Consider the following 23190-nt stretch of genomic DNA (forward strand, 5'->3'; position numbering starts at 1 on the left):
CAGCTGTTTGCGGATCAGAGGGGGGCGGTTAGTACAGATTGAGCCTGTAGAGGGCAGTGTGCAGGTCAGCTCTCCAGCGAGATGCCAGGTGGTAACGGCAGCTGTAAATGAGGCCGGGCATGCTGGGAGTTTGGGAAGTTTTCTAGCCCATTTTGGGCGGGAACTCCTTTTGGTGTTAACATTATGTTATGCTTTAGCTATTGGAAAATAGCAGATCTACAAGCTCATAGCGCGCCACCGAGTGGCGAGCTACGAGCTTGTAGGTCTGCTATTTTTGAACGACTTTTGAACGACTGACAGAAAATTTGAAACATGGCTTTTTCAGAAAACGATCTGATCTCGGGTCAGAATGGGTTAAGGAACGTTCCTTGGGGGGGGGGGAAATGTCTTATCTGGCCCAGGAATCAGTTTCTCTATGAATCATCATACGAATAAAACTTGTTTCTGATTCTGGGCACATTCACCACAGCAGTGGCGGAATAACTACCTTGTTTTTGCCTAAGTAAAAGTAGCAATTACATAAAAAAAGCTTTAAGAGCCGTATGACATCCACAAATCTATAAAACACATACATTACATACGTTACATGGGCAACTGGCGGCCCAGGGGCCACATGCGGCCCCCACCTTAGTGAGGCCCTCAGGTTAATATCAGAATACTGATATATTATTGCTTTGCACCCTCTTGACCCTCTTTAATTACTTCAGTCTAAATTAGTAGCTTAATGAGTAGTATTAAGGTTATTGTCTTTCATGTCCAATGCAATTGTACTTCATAAAGTTAACATAACTACGAGTAAGACGCGCGAACGCGGGAAGCGAACGCACTCAGCTCCATATATGGGCACAAAAGGGGCCAGGTCCACAACAAACAAATCACTGGCCCCTTTTGTGCCCATATATGGAGCTGAGTGGACCTGGCCCCTTTTGTGCCCATATATGGAGTTGAGTGATTGCTGATGCAACACACTCCATATTTGGATAGCGGGACAGACACACGGACAGACAGACAGACGCACGCACAGACATGATCTGCTAGGTCTCATAGTAAGTGCTCACTGCGTTCGCAATAATTAAAGGCATTTGAAATTAAATATAGGTAACTTTTTTGCATTCCAATTCAAAAGTAGCAAACAATAATTCAGGATTTAAATTAAAATATAGCAAACACGGCTGATCTACAAAACGTGTCACGATGCGTGTTCTGAGCTTGTAGATCTATTTTTGCTACAACAGTAATAAGTAATACTGTACATATGCATATGTGGCCCAATGGAGTGAGTGTGGAAATAGTACGTGCCCTTCTCCATTGTCGAAGTTGCTCATCCCTGATCTAAAATATTTCTTGTAATTCAATGTGGAATGCGGACATGCTCTTTCTATCTCAATGCGATTGTTCCAGTGTTTGGAACTACGGGAGGCAACATCCCGCTTTGCGGCGAGACCAAAGCCTTACGCGACTCTCTTCTATGGCTCTGGTTTTACGTTGCTAAAATAGGGCAGACTAGAATTCAAATGGCATTTCTACTAAACACTTCCCATAAAGTGTGCGTGGCATTTTATGCGTAAAAGCAAAGGTGTGGCGATGTTAATGTGTGCTGCTTTTAATTAGCCAACTTTGTTTGATGTGACTTGAGTGGGGGAGGTCATAGTTAATTAGTCACATAACGGGGGCCACCTGTGCTCGTTAGCTTTTAGCACATCACAGTAGAGGTTTAGGGTGCTGCTAGATAAACCTGAACCCCCCCCCCCCCCCCCCAAACACAATGCAAACGTCTATAGCTTCCAACACAGCCCACAGTCAAAGAACAGACAGTCGACGCTCAAAGAAACTGCATGTAGCCTGAATGAAAAGGAGGAGGAAGAGGGGGTGGCGCTCTGAAGGCCAAATTATACTGTAGATTGTGAATCTATAAATGTCACACAACTAGGCTACCGTCTGTCCATCCGATCGACCACGTTGCTCATCCAATCAACTGAATTCCCCAAATGCAAAAAAATAATAATATAAATAATAATAATAGTATTCACCATGCACCACCCTCGAGTGAAGTGAGCGGCTCTCTTATCATCATACATCATCACATTCCGGCCAATCACCTTTGGCGTCCTCACTCTTATAAACCGCTATAGTGTAGATCAGGGGTGCCCAAAAGGTAGATCGCGATCTACAAAGACTGCAGGCAGATCACATCCGCACCCTCAGTTGTAGTAAGTGTCTTATTTAATAAATAATGTAGAGGATCCGCAGCAGCAAGTCAGACCAGACAAACGTGTTTCAGCGCGCAGGCCTTCGTCAGTGTCAGAATTTGCAAAGCAACGGACATGAAATACATTACATCATTTCATATGATGTAATGTATTTTATGTGTGGACCCCAGGAAGAGTAGCTGCTACTAAGGTATTAGCTAATGGGGATCCAAATAAACAAATACATTACATTGGTTATACAGAAGTTCTTGATCAATTAAAGAGGACCATACCTACATTATTAAATAAGACTCTTACTACAACTGAGAGTGCGGATTTCATTCTCTTTCTACACGTTCCCTGCGAATCGGCACCCAGCACACGCCTGAATCCTTAAAGGACCGTTTGAGTTGAGCGCCACTTGAATTAAGTTGACTTGATTGATTGACATAAAAAAGGGCCCATCAGCTCAAACCCATAATGCATAATCCTCCACCTCCATATTGTAAGTATTGACATACAAAGAAAATGCCCCAAGCGTTCTGGGTACCTATGAAGCACTGTTGCAGGAGCAACGTTTCACCATGGCATTACTATAGTATGGATGTTGTTGATATGAATACTTCTATTCCTCGCCGACATAACACAGTCCTCAGGTAGTAGGACACACTTGTCCTACATATAGCAACAGCATCAGGGTGGGGGCGGGGGAGGTGGTGCTTACCGTAAGGTCCAGTGATTAGAGCGCCCCTCACTTCAAACGGGTGTGATTTTATCCTCAAATCATTGCTATGGGGTACACACAAAGCTGGGGATATATAGGAGGGGCTGGTGCCCCTCAAAAACAAAAAAAAACTCAATTGTATTTGTCAGCTATATATATCTGCCCTGACTACGTATGAATTAGGGCTGCGAATCTTTAGGTGTCCCACGATTCGATTCGATTCCGATTCTTGGGGTGACGATTCGATTCAAAAACGATCTTTTCGATTTTTCCGATTCTCGATTCAAAAAAGATTTTTTTCGATTCTAAAGCAGTTTATTTTATTAAAAACAATTAAATAGAATTTTAGCATGATCTACTCCAGTCTTCTGGCATGAAAGCAGAGTACATTTAGTAAAAAGCTTGTATAATTGTAAAGGTTTTATCAATTGATTTAACCTTTGTGTGTTTAAATCATTCAGTTAACTGAATGATTTAAACACACAAAGGTTAAATCCAAGAGTAAGAGAACATGTCTCATTTATTTAGCTTGCACAAATTTGAACCAGTACAAAAGTTACAAAATCTCTTCTCACTCAATACCAGAACAATACATTAGTATTAAAACAGGTGTAAAATAAATACAATTGGCAGGCTTAGCTTAGCTGGTAGTAAATGCACTATGCAGAAACCCAGGCCATAATGCATTGCATGCACAGGTACATTTGTGGAAAATGAGAATCGATTCTGAATCGGACAGCATTAGAATCGCGATTCTAACTCGAATCGATTTTTTTTGACAGGCCTAATATGAATCCTTCATTATCTAACTTCAGATTCTCTCTTTTGTTTCCTGGAGGCAATCTGACCCCAGAGTATCTCTAATGACTCGCCCACCACCGTGCTGCTAAAACAGGTGATGTGAACACTGAAGGTTGTTTAGCCCTCGCTGTGTATCCCTAAATGCTGGAATAACTGATAGTCTGTCAGCAAGCACACACATCCCTGGCTGTTAGCGGGGATTAAACCCACAACCTCCCAATTCCGTGTGTGCGCGCGTGCGTGCGTGCGTGTGCATGCATGCGTGTGTCAAGGGTATCCTAACCGCTTATAGCTTCAGACACAGACCAAAGTGTGATTTATTTACTTGGAAAATAAAGTGTTACACTTTATTACACACACACACACACACACACACACACACACACACACACACACACACACACTGGTAGTACTATGCTTGTGAGGGCATCAATATTTTCAGACTACAGTGTTTCAGACTACAATCTTATGAATGTAATTCTTTACCTTTTTGGGGGGGGGGGGGGGGGGGGGTGTGATTTACACTTGGTTTCACATCGAAATTAGCAGATCTCTACAAGCTCAGCAACACCATGCATTGTGAGCTTGTAGGTCCGTCATTTATGGTGTGCGAGTCACACCAACACACAAGTAAGAATCAATCGGGTATAACTCCCAAAATCTTTCTTTAAACTGTATAAAACAACCATTTTTCTTGTGAGGTCCAGGAAATTAGTCCTGACAGGCTCCGTCCACATGAGTATTTATATTTATAATCGTAACTTTTTCCAGAACACATTCCCACATACATGCATTCATTGAGGCGGCCATAACACACAGAAGACACAGGACACAAGTGTGTCTTAGGTGTGAGTGAGGCCTTAGAAAATGAAAACGAAAAAGCTATTAAGAAACAAGGAATGATACATATTATTATTATGATTTTAGTAACGTGTATGTTTCTGTGGCGCAACCTCGTGGCCGTTGTTTGCGTTAGTTTCCGATGTTCTGTGAGTGGGTCAATGACTGTGTTTTGTTGACGGCTTTCCTGCTGTCCAGCTCATAACATTAGCAGCTGTTGCCGCTTCGAGGCTGCGGTCGCACAGCTTGCTCGTTGCGGTGTGGAAATTGGCCCTTTCGCGGTGTGTGTGGCATAGCTTAGGATTGGAGGCAGGCAATCATTCTACACTCCCATTGGCTTAGGCAGCGTGTGTGGCACCCAATGAGTATGACTATGTGGTGATCTTGTCATCTACATTTCATGAGCTTTCAACCATGTACAGTACGTGTGGACTGAGCCACAATGTCTGTTTTTCAAATTCTAGCATATAGCCACGAAGCCTGGACAGACAAAATGTTTGTCCTTTCTAGTAAAGACATGAAATAAAGAAGATAACGCACTCATTGTCATTCTGAGTGCGACGCGCCACTTGTTTAAATGTCATTGTTCTAAGAAGATACCGCGCCAGAGGAGCAACAATAAGTAAACTTGTGGTGACATTCAGACACGCACAAGTACACACACACACACACACACACACACACACACACACAGACACAGTCACACACACACACACACACACACACACACACACACACACACATTGACGAGCCCCCCTCCTACGCTCAGCATAGCTTAAAGACAAGCCTCTGTTCTCCCAAGGCTTGTGACTTTTCCACGGAGCTCCAAACGGCGGCAGCATTATCTTCATATCTGGCCGTGGCCCACGGCCCTCCGAGACAACGGAGGTCTCAGTCTAACATCTTCATATCTGCCCGTGGCCCACGGCCCTCCGAGACAACGGAGGTCTCAGTCCAACCGGAGAGAGTTCTCCCAATTCCTCAAGCCTGAACGGGGTCCTTGTGTCCCAAAACAAACCCCACTCGACCCCACTTGAAACGGAGTGTTCCTGTTTTCTGGGCAAAGATTTTCCTGAGAAAATATCTATGATCTACACTAGTGTGAGCTTGCAGATCAGCATTTTTTTTTTTTTTTTTTTCGCCAAAGAGATTTGGGTGTAGACCAGTGGTTTTCAACCCGTTTCATTTCGACGCCCACTATTTAATTCGGCTTTTGAGCCACGGACCACCATTTATTTGATGACATTAATACCCAAAACAAAATATTATTTTGTTTTGGGTATAAGATTGTATTTTGTCTATACTTCCGTGCTTTTGGGAAACGTTCATCAAAATTACAATCCTACATTCTCGAATTGTGTAGACTTCTTGTAAATTAAGTAATGCGGATGTTTAACAATAATGTAACTCTTGAGAGCGTGAAATGAGACCATTTGGACCCGTACGGGGTCCAAATTTGCTTACCAAGGGTAAGCAAATGGAGGGTCTATGTGCTTACCAACTCGTCATCATTTAGCTGGGGACCACCTGGAACTTGGCCGAGGACCACCGGTGGTCCTCGGACCACTGGTTGAAAACCAATGGTGTAGTAGTGGTGCTCAAACCTTTTAGGCTCAGGGCACCACTGTAAATAATGTTTACATCCACGGCACCCCCGAATGACATTGTTATAGTCTCTTACAGCTGTACATTCCTAAACATTAAAATCTTCCCTCCTAAGAAGGAGTATGTCACGAGGTAAACTTGAGACAATATCAGTTTCCATTAGGATTGAAAATTACGTTGTACTTGACATTTAACCACTTGAACGTTAGTTTAAAGTACTCTTTTTATTTTTATATGTATCAAATAAAAGTAAAAGTATCAATACTGCATTAATACTTGTAACTCTGTTACAGGTCCGGAATTCAAAATGCACTTAAAGTACAAAAAGTTAAAAGTACTCATTGTGCAGAATGTCCAGATTTCAAGTTTTCAGACGTATAGGCCTACAGATCTTTTGAAAATAGCCGATCTACAAGCTCACACAATGTGTCACACTGCGACGAATTGTGAGATTGTAGACCGGCTATTCTCAAATGGCCGAAATTTATAATAGGGCTGAAGTGGTAAAATTTATGTTTTGTAGTAATAATCAAAATCTACAAAGTAACTATAGTAGCTAAAGCTTTCAAAACAATGCTGTGGAGTCAAAAGTACAATATTTGGATCCAGAATGTAGTGGAGTAGAAGTAAAAGTATTGGAACTATTGCTCAAGTAAATAAAAAAATACCTGAACATTAAGTAAATGTACTTCCACCACCGGCCGTGAGGGACCCCCATAAACTAAGTATATATTTCTGTTGGGCCAGAAATCTCTTTTCTACAAATTCAAACTTTTGGTTTTTTATCTCACTACAGCATCACACAAAAGACTAAGACTAAAATATTAAGTGGTTGATTCTTCCATAATAAAATTACTCCTTTCATTAGATTGCATTATTGCATTTAATATGAATAATTAATTATGAATTCTCTTTGGAAGAGAATCAATAACATTAACAGTATGGATGTCATATCGGTTCCATATGCGGTGTATTGAATTCTCCCTTCAAACATTTATAAAATGGCCCTTTGAACAGATTACTGAACTGCATTATTAAATTTAATGTGAATTATTTTTATAAAGACTTTTTTTTAATACCATGAAACATTAACGGCGTTATATCTATATCTCTCACCAGCATAATAGCATCTCCCTTCATTATTAATACAATTACCCCTTTTTCCTTAGATCACTAAACTGCGTTATTCCATTTAATGTGAATTATATCACTTATTCCTTATTGCAGACAATAATGCCGTTCTCTTTCACTTTTCTCACCAGCTTATCAACTTTCCCTCGCCGTCAATTCACTCTCAAACTGCGTTCTATTCGTGGGGGGGCCCATATCCCGCCGGAGGCCCGGTAGCGGTTATTCCGTATTCCATCTCGTCTCATCGTCGCAACTCAATCAAGGCCCTCCTTAAGTGCTCGTTAAACAGTCCTCGTTAAGCCAATTAAGCCAATCATCTCATTAATGGTTTTCATCAAGGCGCTGCTGTCAATTGTGATTAAAGGGAAAATAATTGCAACGCACACACACGCACACGCACAGCACACGCATACACATACACACACACACACCGGCTCCGACGACTCCATCTCTCTGGTGTGTCGTCTTTGTGTCTATGCCGAGGCACACGCAGCTTATTAAAATGTTGCTGTCAGGTGGAATCCTTGTATGTCCGAACCGTTGCTTTAAAAAAGTTTGCTCTTTTCACAACATTTTCATTCATTTACGAAAATAAGCAGCAGAGACACACGAGCAGAGGCACTCACTTGTGATCAACATTCTCCTGAAGCTCCTTTTGGAGGGAATCAAAACGTCAGCAGAACTCCACGTAAGTCTCCGAGAAGAAGAAGAAGAAGAAGAAGAAGATAACACGGGAAAACCGCGAGACTGAGGATTTTATACATTGCTACTAACGGTAGAAACGATTTGCGATAGTCTTAAAACATGATATCCCCCCGAGTTGTTTTGTCCATTTTGTGTGAGTCGCTCAGTTGACTTGATGTTAATGAAGTCCATTGTTTGAATGTTTCCCCCTGCCGGCCCACCACGCCCCTTCCTCTCTACGCTCTACACACACACACACACACACACACACACACACACACACACACACACGTGCACGCCATATCCCCACGGACCCACACCAACTCTACTCCTGTCCTAAAATAACCTGGAGGATGTTCAAAAAAATGTTGTGTGAGTTGTTGGACTGTCAGAAATGGCCTGTTTCTGACAGGATAGATGGGGTGGAGGGGTCGAAGTGAGACAGTGAAATCAGAGTTTGTAGCCTCTACGCCGTGTTTGTTCAGTACACGGAGCTGTTAGGTTCCCGAGGGCAATACAGGAAGAGTCACACAAGACTTCCATAGAAAAACTAAACTGGCCTTAAGGAAGCAAAGGAATTCAGCTCCTTGCACTTGACCCATATGATCACAATGGAAACGAGTCCCCAGGACTTTTTTTTCCTTCATATTTACCCTTTGGCCTAGATGTCTCATGGTACCTGCTAGGCTACATCGTAACTAATAAAGTATTTCAATCGATCTCGACAAAGCCGGTGAAAATAGCCGGCTATTTATTGTGAAAGTAGACGATCTGGATAGGAACAAAATATGAAATCGTCGAATGTCATAAATGCATTGCGATGCGATTCATTGTGAGCTTGTCGATCACCGATTGGGAAGCAAAACGGTTCCTGAGATATGTTTCTCAGGTCGTTTTGAGGAAGCAATCTGATTGGTTGCCTTCGAGCAGCTTTAACAATGCACGCCTGCGATGCTGCAGGAACCACCCCCTCTCGTGTAATATTGCTTAATTGTTTCCTATAATGGTGTATGGGGACGAAGGCCTGTGAACCTCTAGTGATACAAGTACAGTTCCTGGACATGACTCTAGCATGTCGCAGGTACTTATCTCCACCCTAACCCTTGATGCTCAGTGCCAAGCAGGGAGACATTTGGTACCAATGTTATAGTCTATGGTATGATTCTGCTGAGGGATTGAACCCTCACCTCCCAGGCTGAAGGATAGATGGGGTATCTATTTTCGGCCGGACGTAGCGTGTGGAAGGAACACATTATTCCGACCAGTTCCTCTCCCCTCCATCAGGCGCGCCGGCTGGCCAGGGGGAGGCAGTTTAGAGACCAGGATTACTGCATGTTTTTGTGAGGGTACCTACCCTAGAGGACACGGGGAGAACATGCAAACTCCACACAGAAAGGCCCTTTTGCCAACCCCCGCCTCGGGTATGGGCACTGATGACGCGGCGCCCACAGCGTCCCCAGCAGGAATCGAAACCAGGACCTTCTATGAGGCGACGGCACTGCTGACTGTGCCACCGTGCCCCCTTAAGGACGACACTCTTAACCATGAGGCCACTTAGTTGGGTTTTAAAAGAGGTCCTTTTCCACAAACCTCAAACCAACAACTAACGAGACAAACTTTTGCCCTTCTCCCCAAACTCAGTGCTAATGAGTAAAAGCTCATGCATATTATATCTTTCTTTGTTTATTTGAAAGGGACAGCATACATTAATGAACCATCCAATACAGTACAGTTAGGAAGGAGTGTAACCTACATTAATGAACCATCCTATTCAGTACAGTTAGGAAGGATTATAAGGAGATACATTAATGACCCATCCAATACAGTACAGTTAGGAAGGAGTGTAAGACAACAAATTCAAATGTACTGTTTATACTCAGTCTCTGACCTGTGTGTGTGTGTGTGTGTGTGTGTGTGTGCTCTCTTCCCCTCTAATAGTTTCTTTAGCACTCAGAGCTGCTCCAAGAGACAGTGGTTCTGTAGGTACATTACGCCTTAATGTCTTCTCCATTCATACCACTGCGTAGGTGTACCATTATTATGATGTACAGTACACAGAGGAAACAACCTCACACACTCTGTAACAGCGTGATGAGAGGAAGGTGTGGGCGGGGAGCACTAGGCTATTGTTGCTCTCGGGTGAAATACTGTAGGCCAGTGGCTTTCAAGCAGTGGTCCGGGTGGTCCGGGGACCACCAGTGGTCCTTGAGGGGTTCCCAGGTCGTCCCCATGTAGCTAAATGATGGAGAGTTGGAAAACCAATACATCTTTAACTCTTGAGAGTGTAAAATGAAACATTAGGTCCATTTGGTTTCATTTTACGCTCTCAAGAAGTTAAATTATTGATGAACATCTGTATTACTTCATTTACAAGAAGTACTCTACACAATTAGATAATGGAGAAGAATCGTTATTTTTATCCGACGACGACCAAACATTCCTTGGTTTTGGGTCTGAGAGGCTAAATCTCATCAGATGGTGGTCCGTGGCTCAAATGCCCAATGAATAATGGGTTGAGAACCACTACTGTATCGGCTATATGGTGCTGGCTCATGACCGACTGGTGACACACACGCCAATCGGATCCATATACTGTAGGTCCCGCGTTCGACGCACGCGCCAATCGGATCCATATAGGTCCCGGGTTCGCCTTCTGGCTGAGGCTAAATATGTTTAAACGTCATGTCACAACAAGGCCATTCTCATAGCTCCATTCGGTTAGATAAACTGAGGTTACTGAAGTAACATCAGAGTTACTTTTCAGGATTTCAATAAAAAAATAGCAGATTTTTGTGTGACGCTGTATAATGGAAAAATTCCCTAATTATTATTTTCATAATACAGTGTCGAAAGAAAAGAGGTTTGCCTGACAGCAACACTTAATGAAGTACTGGATTTTATAACAATACAGTTTTTTTTGGTAACTTTATGGCCTACTTTGAGAGAGAGAGAGAGAGAGAGAGAGAGAGAGAGAGGACTTCACTCCATTAATTCACACACGTGAGGGAAGTGAATGTGCAAAGTGCAGAGGCACATAAACAATTATAACGATGGAGGGTTCTGCCCACGCATACTACTCCAGAGATGTGACCTAATCTTTCTAATGGAACCTCTCCATACTACTCCAGAGATGTGACCTAATCTTTCTAATGGAACTTTTCCCCAGGCTGAGAAAAATACCTCAGAAAGAACTCCTCCACCTACACACGTGTGCACATGCATGGCATGGCATGCACGTTCGTTTGTATTACTGGACTTGTGAAAACATCATTTTAACCATAAGCCTTTTCAAAGGGTTTTTCAAAGCCTTTTCGCGATTAACCTGCGTTTGTTTTTGTTTCTGTACGTGCTGAGAAGTCGAGAGGCGACGTCGAAAGCGTATTTACGTGGGCGCGTGATCGTTTCGTGCACACGCTCCGCGACTTACTAGACCTGCATGGGTTCAGTTGAGCTTTTGTTTTGCGCTTGCATTGTCGCGACCCTCCTGAAGCAGACCTGTCGTTGATCCAGACCCTCTGGAGTAGACCTGGAGCAGACCTGTCGTTGATTCAGACCCTCTGTAGCAGACCTGTCGTTGATTCAGACCCTCTGTAGCAGACCTGTCGTTGATTCAGACCCTCTGGAATAGACCTGGAGCAGACCTGTCGTTGATTCAGACCCTCTGGAGTAGACCTGGAGCAGACCTGTCGTTGATTCAGACCCTCTGTAGGAGACCTGTCGTTGATTCAGACCCTCTGTAGGAGACCTGTCGTTGATTCAGACCCTCTGTAGGAGACCTGTCGTTGATTCAGACCCTCTGTAGCAGACCTGTCGTTGATTCAGACCCTCTGTAGGAGACCTGTCGTTGATTCAGACCCTCTGTAGCAGACCTGTCGTTGATTCAGACCCTCTGTAGGAGACCTGTCGTTGATTCAGACCCTCTGTAGCAGACCTGTCGTTGATTCAGACCCTCTGGAGCAGACCTGTCGTTGATTCAGACCCTCTGTAGCAGACCTGTCGTTGATTCAGACCCTCTGTAGGAGACCTGTCGTTGATTCAGACCCTCTGTAGCAGACCTGTCGTTGATTCAGACCCTCTGGAGCAGACCTGTCGTTGATTCAGACCCTCTGTAGCAGACCTGTCGTTGATTCAGACCCTCTGTAGCAGACCTGTCGTTGATTCAGACCCTCTGTAGCAGACCTGTCGTTGATTCAGACCCTCTGGAGCAGACCTGTCGTTGATTCAGACCCTCTGGAGCAGACCTGTCGTTGATTCAGACCCTCTGGAGCAGACCTGTCGTTGATTCAGACCCTCTGGAGCAGACCTGTCGTTGATTCAGACCCTCTGTAGCAGACCTGTCGTTGATTCAGACCCTCTGTAGCAGACCTGTCGTTGATTCAGACCCTCTGTAGGAGACCTGTCGTTGATTCAGACCCTCTGTAGCAGACCTGTCGTTGATTCAGACCCTCTGGAGCAGACCTGTCGTTGATTCAGACCCTCTGTAGCAGACCTGTCGTTGATTCAGACCCTCTGTAGCAGACCTGTCGTTGATTCAGACCCTCTGTAGGAGACCTGTCGTTGATTCAGACCCTCTGTAGCAGACCTGTCGTTGATTCAGACCCTCTGTAGCAGACCTGTCGTTGATTCAGACCCTCTGGAGCAGACCTGTCGTTGATTCAGACCCTCTGTAGCAGACCTGTCGTTGATTCAGACCCTCTGGAGCAGACCTGTCGTTGATTCAGACCCTCTGTAGGAGACCTGTCGTTGATTCAGACCCTCTGGAGCAGACCTGTCGTTGATTCAGACCCTCTGTAGCAGACCTGTCGTTGATTCAGACCCTCTGGAGCAGACCTGTCGTTGATCCAGACCCTCTGGAGCAGACCTGTCGTTGATCCAGACCACAACGTCTGCGTTAATAGATGCTCGTCTGAAAGGACCTCAAAGCCGAAACACGAGCAGATCTACAGTATCTACAGTTCTTTGTCGATCGGCTATTTTCCGGTGCAAGAAGCAAGAGTGCAACTAAGTATATGAATCAGGCATATAGATTATCTCTAATCCCCAAACCTAACTTCTAAATGCCATCTTATCTCCTAACCCTAACCCCAACTCAAGTCCTTTTCTAATTGGTAGACATGTCTCTCTAAACATTTTTTTGTCTAATTCTACTAATACTTGAGGAGACAGTTGGGGTCCTCACATTTATGGTTATGCAAGTGTTCTCGCACGCAAGTGCACATGCACACGCGCACACGCACACAAAAAGGTGCAGAGAGTTGGAGCACAAACAAACACTAATGGGTAGATAATGCCCTCATTAAATTCTCTAAAGCTACCATTATTCCAGCAGTTGATGTTAAACAGAGCTTTGAGAGATGAATTGTGATGAGTTTGGCCAGTTATGTTTTAGATCACTATTTCCCAAACACTGAGTCGGGAGTCGGGACCCATTTGTGGCTCGTGGGCACATTTGCTAACCTGACAGATTGCGGCAGTATTGAGTTCATGAAGTTCCCTCCCACTGTACCTGCATCTGGTCTCTCTCAAGCAGAAACGATGAACCCGAAGCAGCGGGACAAAAATCTGATATCTCCATTTGATCCTTTCGAGTTGTAGTCCTGTTAGGTTGTGTATAATTTGCGCTGTTGCACAGCTACAATACGTCATCGTCTCGCGTTGATCCCGCCTCTGGCGGCCTCTGGCGGAGGCCGCTAGAGGCCGATCAGCACTGGTTCGGAGTACATGGTCTCTGCCCGAGAGAGACCATATGGAAGCAGGATGAGGAACCCACTGCTGGGGTAGACCCATTTTTATGGGTCCCCTTATTTTTGTTTCCTTGTTTCCTTTAATTATACTCTCAAACCAATATCCAAAAAAAGATTATCACCCTCAACAGCTGGGCTGAACAGCATGTCCAGCTATATATTTTCCCTGCAATTAGTTACACAAACATGCATTCTGTCATGCACACATGTCTGGAATTTGGTGTCCAAAGAAGCTGATGTCCTCACTGTGTGTGTGTGTGTGTGTGTGTGAGTGTGTGAGTGAGTCTTAACTCTGGTATTTCCTATGCCAAGCGAACGACAGGAAGTGTCTCGCCATAGAACTGCTTGTCCCTGACACACACACACACACACACACACACACACACACACACACACACCACAAGAGGGTAATGGTAACATGCAGTAATCCTGGTCTCTATAAACTGGCCAGCTGGGATGCCTGATGGAGGGAAAAGGAACTGGTCGGTATAACGTGTTGTACTCCCCCCATCAGGAGAAAAGAAGCAGCTTGGACTCCTCATGCATAGAAGGAAGCATGAGGTCAGTCCGCTGCCCCCCCCAGGTTGGCAGAGGAAGTGTATTAGATAATTGACACTGGGGGGGGAAAAAGGCAATTTCCAACATTCTCAGAGTTACAGATTGTTCCTATCAGAGTTACAGACCCCGTAAGGGACCATTTGGTTCCATTCATATTGTATACTCTCAGAGTTACAGATATGTAAGGGTCCATTTGCTTCCATCTATACACTCTCAAGGCCCCTTTCACATGAGAACGGTGTTCATAGAAAACTGCTAAATTGTTTGCTGGGGTCCCTTTAGACGAGAACAGCGTGTTCGGGGAATGGAAAATATGTAACCCATTTTTTTTGGTAACCCATTTTTCACCCCTGTGTCAATTATCTAATGTGATCCTGGGCTCTACACACCCTAACAGGAACACGTCATTCTAACCAGTTCCTTTTCCCCTCCATCCGTCGCCCCGGCTGGCCAGGGGGAGGCAGTTTAGAGACCAGGATTCATTTGGTTCCATTTGTACACTCTCACAGTTACCTCGAGGTGCCTGGAGGGTCCCAGGACCCCATAGTTTGTGAACCAACCACTGCCCTAAAACTTTGACCCATAGGAAGTATAGTTATTGTTCTTTGTGCATCAGTATTATTTTTAAGATAAATATAGAACTGTGTTAATATCTCCTCTAATGAGAGGGGAGGAGAGGGGTTTATGTTCAACGCGTGTGTGAAACTCATTAGAGGGAATGCGCTGCAGGCTGTGTTGACTGTTTGTGCGGGCAGCAGTGGAGTCACCTCTCCCCTCCAACGAAACACTGGCGTCTATAAATATAGTCTGAATACAAAAACATCCACTAAGCAGCGTATACGTGATATACGCTGATATGATTTTATTTTTTCCATTTGTTTGCTTTTTCTTTTCTAGCACACAAAGTGTGTGTGTGTGTGTGTGTGTGTGTGTGTGTGTGTGTGGAAAAACAGGGCCTTGTTTGTGAAGTGTTTGCGTATGATTTAAATATCTCGCCATTCCTCTGGAGTCATTGTGATGGAAATTCAACGAAGCCCAAGAAACATGCACACAATGGCTACATTTGAAGGGTTTATCATTTCGCCATAGGTGACTAAAGGGCTACACACACCGTCTGCGAACGCCGCGCGTCAAAACAGCCGCCTCCGTTATTTTTAATGAACCTATCCCACACCGGCTCCGTCTGACACGCGTTCACGCCTCGCCTGCCGCTCCGATACGCCACCGTTCTATTCGCTGCGCACCTGGTGTGTGTAGGGCTTAATATACTTCGCCTTATGGTGAAGTATTGTAGTTCAGGTGATTGGCATACAACCACCGATCCACACAATTCCATGCTTTTGGCAAACTATTATCACAATAACAATTCTTCTACATTCTCATCAGATGTGTACACTATGGAGACGCCCATATATGGTGGTGTGACACGAGGCGTCACACGACTGACGGCAAATGCAGGCTTTCACACAGTAAACTGCGACCTGCGAACAGCATGAAACTTACATGAAAATAATACCCAGAACGTCATCATTTTACATATTACCTAACAGTTTAGGAAGCACAGCCCTGGTGTGTGTGTGTGTGTGTGTGTGTGTGCGCGCCATCACATATTGGGGACTTGGCCTATAACAAAACCTTTTCTTTATCCCATGCTGTAAGGAGTGTCACCGTGCAGGAGACTGCACGTGGAGAGGTTACTGTCGAGGTGGAACACCTTGTAAGTCCAAAACCCTTTTATTATTTATTTAAAAAAATCACACCCGTGTGAAGGGAGGGGCACACTCGTACATCATCATACATCATCTCATTACGGCCAATCAGAATTTGCGTCCTCACCTTCGTCTTGAATGTTTGTGTTTACACAAACACTCAACATTGTCCATTCATTGTCGATGGCATTTACTCAACACAACTGGACATAGAAAAATATATATATATAGTGAAAACGGCCTATGTTCGAGCTCGTAGATCGGCTAGTTCTGTGTGGCACTCATGCATGATGAAGTAGGTAAAAAATAAAACATAATATGGTGATATAGGTTTCCTCCCGAAATCTACCTCATGTTATCTCCCCCTGTTCCACCCATATAGTTAGTTATAAACTAGAAGGCGGAGGACAGCCCACTATTAATTTCAATGATTTGCACACCAACATTTGGTATCCATGTGTTCAGGTTTCCCCGAGTTGCATGTGGTGGGATGTTGTTACTCAAAATCTGGTGAACAAATGCAAAACTTGCCAGATTTCTGTTGGGCTTCTCTGCCTTTATTGATAGTTTACAGAGTAGAGCGAGATATTATAGGAAACACTGAACAGATGAGATGAGAGACACACACAGAACAAAGGTTGTATGGCTCGGGAATGGGTGCATTGTGTTTGGTCTGACAGGCGGCATAGTCCATCACCCTAACCCTAACCCTAAACCTAACCGCACAGGAAGCCACGGGTTAGGTTTAACCTGCCGCGCATGTCGGGATCCCCAGGTTAGTTTTAACCTGCTGCGTGTTCGTTTTAACCTGCCACACATGTCGGGAGCCACGGGTGAGTTTTAACCCGGCCATGGGTTAGTTGTAACTGGCCATATATGCACCCTGTCTAACTCAATTCAAACCGAGGGGGGGGGAAGAATCAATCAATGTCTCTCAACCAAACGGAGCATTTGGGAAGGCCAACTCCGGACAATGCACCCCCGAGCCGGTATCTCTGCATGGCGGGACATCCATCTCCACGGGTTATGTGAAAATACGGGTGGCTCACACAATGCCGTCTCTGTCTCCTCTGATGTAATCGTCTTCCCAATACTGCCAGCAAAGCACATTTTCTACCACAGCCGTTTGTAGAGCAGAGCTTCTGTTAGCCGGCATTGTTGGCGCCGTGAATGGGGGCTGTTCTATATAGGGTGAATGCGCTCCGATAATGTCAACGTCCCACACGACTAGCGAGAGGCGACTCGCCATGCCATATAACTGCGGCTCGCATGCGCCACTGTGGAGGAACGTATTAACAACTGGACACAACTGTTATTGTTAATTATAATTGCATGCACCCCGTACGTGTATAGCCAATGTGCAGTTGTATTGTATTGCGTACAGTGGTGTAAAGTAACTATGTACATTTACTTAAGTACTGTACTTAAGTAAAATTTTGAGGCATTTGTACTTTATTTGAGTGTGTCAAATTTGCAGTACTTTTACTTCTACTCCTACGTTTCCGAGCCCAAAATTGTACTTTTACTCCACTACAATAATTTGTAAACTTTAGTTACTAGTTACTTTGGAGATTTTAATTTTGATTAGAAAATGTACATCAACCACTTCAACCCTATACATACATTTTGGCCATTTGAAAATAGCCGATCTACAAGTTCACAATGCGTCGCATCGTGACCCATTGTGAACTTGTAGATCGGCTATTATCAAAAGATTGTGTAGACATTTTGAAATGGGACATTCTAGATAGGGGTGCAACGGTTTTCAACCGAAAACCGAACCGTTCGGTTCCACATACACGGTTCAATGCGCTCTAATGAACCGCGCTATTTCGGTTTGCATTAATTAATTTATTACAGCTGCGAAGAATGTATTTCTCGGTCACACACTGGCCTACTTAGAAGTCTAGCACTCTATCGGTCACACACCGTCCTACTAAGAAGTCTAGCACTCTTTCGGTCACAGAAGTGTAGCACTCTGTCGGCCCACCCCCTACACACACACACACACACACACACCCAGAGAGAGACGGCATGATGAGGAGAATCCAGCACTCGTCTTTAAACGTCGTTCTTGGAATAATTATTGATCGTCATACACAGAGACACACACAGCGGAGTAACCTCGCGCCAACAGGCTTCTAAGCACGGTCGTTGTAAGTTTGTTCAGATCTGATTCTGCATCTGCACTCGCTGTTTGAGTGCTAATTAAGAGGGAGAGTGAGAGCAAAAACAACCCGCAGCAGGACATTCATTCCGTCAGAAAAGTACCAACAAAATACTCCCATGTCCAATCCATGACTGTAGATAGAAGCCCTTCTTCTAATAATATAAGCATAATATCCTTAAATCCTCATGTAGACTTATTGTAAACTTTTGTAGGCTATTTTTCTGAGACACGACGCATTCACTGTGAATGACTCCCCTCCCAGGAGACACTCTCCTCTCCTCTTTCCTGCATTTGCTTAATGCCCCGTGTGAGCGCATAGGTGCATTTATTTCCCCTTAAAAATAATGATGAGGCACATTAAAATAGCAATATAAGGTTTTTTTCCCCCTTTAAAATAATGAAAAGGCAGAAATGCCTAATAAAATAATATATGCTAAAAAAAAGAGAAGAAAAGAAAATGCTATAAATAAACTTTTTTGAGTGGTGCAAGCCACTGCCTGGCTGGCTGGCTGGGTATGAGCATGAAAACAGCGTGGTTGTTTTTCACCACCTGTGCACAACCTAACACACACGCACATTATTAACTGTATATATGATGATTTCGTGTGTGCCAGTACAGTGCCACTAGTACAGTACAGTACAGTAGAGGGTACAGTAGGGCGCGTTCCTGGGGATCACTTCACAAGGGGGTATTTTTTTTTACTGTACCGAAACCGAACCGAAACCGTGGCCCCCATACCGAGGTTCGAACCGAACCGTGGTCTAACTGAACCGTTGCACCCCTAATTCTAGAGTAGTTTTACTTTTAGTGCTTTTAAGTACTGTACATTTTGAGTAGATTTGGAATATGGGACTTCTACTTGTAACAGAGTATACTTTTACCTAAGGAAAACATTTGAGTACTTTTTTCACTTTTTACACACACACACACACACACACACACACACCACCAGCCCCCTGACAAGCACGTGGATTTGTAAGAGTCAAGGCATTCCAGTACTTTTAGTTTGACTCAATTCCACAGATAAGTATTGCGAAAACTCACAATGCGAGGCGTTGTTGCACATGTAGATTGGCTATTTTCAAGCTGTCAAATAGAGTTAATAGTTAGTACGGTTTACGGTACGTGGTTTGTGTTTGCTTTTGTAACCAATGAACATGGAGAGAAAGCGTCAAAGTCAAGAATGCTGTGTAGAGGGTGGCACGCAGGCGGTATAGCACTGTCGCCTCACAGCTAGAAGGTCCCGTGTTCGATTCCTGTCGGTTACTCTGTGGGCGCTGTTCTCTCCTCTGTGTCATCAGCATCCTTATCCTAGGTGGGGTTGGCGAAAGGGACTTTTTGGAGTGTTTGTGATACCCATTTTGGGCGGGAACCCCTTTTGGTGTTAGCATTACGTTATGCTTTAGCTATTGAAAAATAGCAGATCTACAAGCTCATAGCGCGCCACCGAGTGGCGCGCTACGAGCTGTAGGTCTGCTATTTTTTTTAAATCGAAGAACGGCTGACATAGAACCATAGCTTTTTCAGAAAACTGTCAAGACATTTTTAGAATCAGGTCAGAATGGGTCTGTCCGTCCGTCCTCCCCTCCTACCTATCCCATCTCTCCCTTCTCATGTGTATCTAAATGTTCTCCCATGTTCTGCTATACATTATACTTCCATGCTGCCTACTGTATACGTCCTAGTTCATTCTCTCCAGACCTCCATTGTTGGTGGACTCACTCGCTCTGTGTGTGTGTGTGTGTGTGTGTGCGTGTGTGCATTGTGTTTCATTCATGCACTTGAAAGACAAACTTCCTTTTTGGGACATAACAAGGGAAAAATGAAAATGAAAAAAAATGAAGGCTCGACCTCCTGAACTTGAACTTGTGAAGTTATGTTTACATGTTCAAGCTCTGCCCCGGAGCCAGCGGCAGATGTGTACATAAGGAAAATACAGTGAACTCTCTCTCTCTCTCTCTCTCTCTCTCTCATTGCAACTTGTGGGGTAAAAGAAAGCCTTCAGAACCATAATTGTTAAACTTCTGTCAGAAACAGTTCTGATGAATAGATGATCCTTTGAAACAAATAAGCCCCCTCTCAATTCAATTCAAAGGGCTTTATTGGCATGAGAAAACATACGTTTACATTGCTCTCTCTCTCTCTCTCTCTCTCTCTCGCTCTCTCTCTCCCCTGCATGGCCTACTTCCACCCGTGAAGACAATGCTCTCCCTCCATTGTGTTCAGTCTTTGTATTGAACTGTGTATACAGTATAGTTAGAATGCACAATGATGCAGGGATACTGCTGCAGTCACACCCACTTCCATTCCTCCATCACACCTCTACCATTACACTCACAACAACCCGGCTCGGGTCAAAGGTCACAGGGCCTGTGTGATTTCTGGTCAGGACTCTCTAGAGGGGCGGTTGCTGGCCCCCTATTGGTTCAACGATCCTCCCCTCCCCTCCCTGAGTAGAAAATAGCGGAGAACAGTGACGTCACCAGATTTGGAGCGACACGTGTTTAGTGATGGAGAAACAAAATGTATGTTTAGTGTTCTAGGGTTAAGAATAGGGGAAAAAAACTAACAAAAAAAGTTTAAGCTCTAGCCCACATGGTGATCAGGTGATGGTACTCATTGCGTTAGAGTTATAGTTTTTAATTCATGAAGGAAAAACAATGCCTATTTGGGGCGGCACAGTGTCTAGGGGTGGAGTGGCTGGTTCCCAGTCAGATCCCAGAGCTAGTGTCAAAGTATCCTGCTTGAGCAAGACTCTGACTCTGCATCCATACTGTTTGAACAGTTGTTTGGGGAAGTTCCACTGACTCACTGCACTTCAAAGGCCTATAGTCCATGCAGTTTTCGGTGAGGAGGTGACCACTGAGAACCACAACATGACGTCGTGCCGCAGTGGTCACCGCTCACACAACACATCGCTCTGTTTTTACTGACCACCGTATGGTCATATGCACCTCTTCACCGAAAACTGGATTATGAATATAGGCCGGCCTTAATACTGAGGACAAATCAAAATGTACTTCTCTCCAATAGTCAATCTTCTCATCTTAGACCACGGTACAGCGCTTCACCTCCTGTGTGTGTGACTGTGTGTGTGTGTGTGTGTGTGTGTGTGTGTGGTCCTCTCTCTCAGCAGGAAGTAGGAAGTGGAGGCCCGCCCACAGTGCTGTGATCCAGTGGTTTGATACGTTCTGTTCAGGAAATGCCTCTGTCATTAACCAGCACTTCCTGTCTGTCCGCCTGTCCGCCTGTCTGTCTGTCTGTCCGCCTGTCTGTCTGTCCGCCTGTCTGCACCGCTCCCAAAGCACTGCTATGGGAAATTAATATAGAATTCATAACCCTTTTGTAAAGTTGTATTTTAACGCAATGATAATGTGTGGTTAGGTTGTCGTCACACCATGCCCAGGCACACCTGGAGTGGACATGTCTTGACGACATGCCAGCTGTGCCTCAGACCACTGTTTGAGCACCACTCTGGTCTACATACGTACATTGACTCAATAGTTCCGGAAGTACACGGCATGTTTCTATTAAGAAAATCACCAGGGAAGTGCCTTCAATCATTGTTGTGACAATGACCACCACTACCACTACCACTACTACTACTACATCCATGCTGTCACAGTTTCATCTGAGAATATGAAGCGTCTCTGTCTCTACTATAGTGAATTGGGTCAAAGGTAATGAACCGGCATCATGGTGTTGTTGTTGTGACGGTCTCCACCACTAGAGGTCAGAGAGAGAGAGAGAGAACAGATGGACATCATGGTCATTCAGCATCTGACCAATTGTTGCTGTTGAGCGCCATATCCTGCTGTGACAATGACTTTAATGTCCAGTGTGGCCTGCTTGAGCGAGGCATGCAGATGGACATTGAAACACATGTGACACATGACTCATTATATATATTTTTGGTTAAAGATGGAGTGCCACGATTTTTTCCCACCCTAAAACATGATCATCAGGTATTATATAAGGAGGAAGAACTTATACGCCCACCAGTTCATTAAGTATACCTGGTTTGCCTGGTGGGTGGTGATGGGTGGTGGTCCACCTGAACTTAAGCTGCACCCACAGCTGTAGTTGTATGATAAAGGGGGAGGGGTTAGGGGAGGGGCTGATGGTGTGACGTCACTATATTACTGTTTATTTCATTGGCCCGTTTGACTGTCAAGGGTCCAACCTCCAGGAAGAAACCCTAAATACAAAGTTAATACACCATTGCACATAGAAACGACTCCAGGGTGTCTAAGTATTGTCACCTCATAGATACATGAAAAACTGGAAAAATACAAAAATTGTGGCACTCCATCTTTAATAAAACAAAGAGTTTTGTGTTCAAAACGTTTAAGCTCTGTATTATTTTGATAGTAGGCTAATCACTGCTAGAGTGTTTGTACAGTAACTACATGATGATGAGAGAGAGAGAGAGAGAGAGAGAGAGAGCGAGCGCGCACCTCAGGCAGCCATAAGGAGACACATGACAGCCATGTTTACAATAATTACACAGTGCGTTGGTTCTATAGAGTTCTACGGAGCGCAATTAACAGTATGGCACGCAGTTTTACCGCTGCACTCAGCACATGCGCGCACACACACACACACACACACACACACACACACACACACACACACAGAGAGAGAGAAGAGTACGCTAGCATGTTTGAAGAGTTTTAACCATTTTTCCTCCCCATGCAATTTAGACGTCATATACCAAATGATTCCTCCCCACACACAACACACAGACCAAGCACTGCACTTATCGATGTCGCACTTCACTGATCGTGTGTCAGATCGTGTGTGTGTGTGTGTGTGTGTGTGTATTAAAATGACTGAGAATAGATGATCTATACATTAATGCTGACAACGCAATGCGACATGAGCTATTTTCTCTACTTTTGTGTGACACACTACTACTATGACGAAGTAGGGCGAAGAAGTTAGAAATAAAATAAACAATACCATAAAATGTAAAGTTTAAACATGGTGATATGATGTTTCTGCCGGACAGCAACAATTTAAGTATGTATGAAG

The 23190-nt window shown here is 44.3% G+C and overlaps 1 protein-coding gene across 4 annotated transcripts in view; it reads right to left on the reverse strand.

Annotated features, from left to right (window-relative positions):
- LOC308327140 (rho GTPase-activating protein 7) overlaps positions 1 to 8131 on the reverse strand; it is a 38183-nt gene extending 30052 nt beyond the window's left edge. For 3 of the 4 annotated variants that reach the window (XM_080780326.1, XM_080780325.1, XM_080780327.1), the window contains exon 1: positions 7917 to 8131. In XM_080780326.1, coding sequence (XP_080636452.1) covers positions 7917 to 7929 — 13 coding nt within the window. In that variant the 5' untranslated portion in view covers positions 7930 to 8131. Of the gene's footprint in view, positions 1 to 7418; positions 7619 to 7916 lie in introns of those variants that run through there. The other variant, XM_080780328.1, reaches the window with a different exon arrangement.
- Positions 8132 to 23190: the final 15059 nt, after the last annotated feature.

The sequence above is a fragment of the Protomyctophum bolini genome (genome assembly GCF_963924005.1).
Source record: "Protomyctophum bolini genome assembly, chromosome: 13".
In the NCBI taxonomy this organism is placed as follows: Eukaryota; Metazoa; Chordata; class Actinopteri; order Myctophiformes; family Myctophidae; genus Protomyctophum; species Protomyctophum bolini.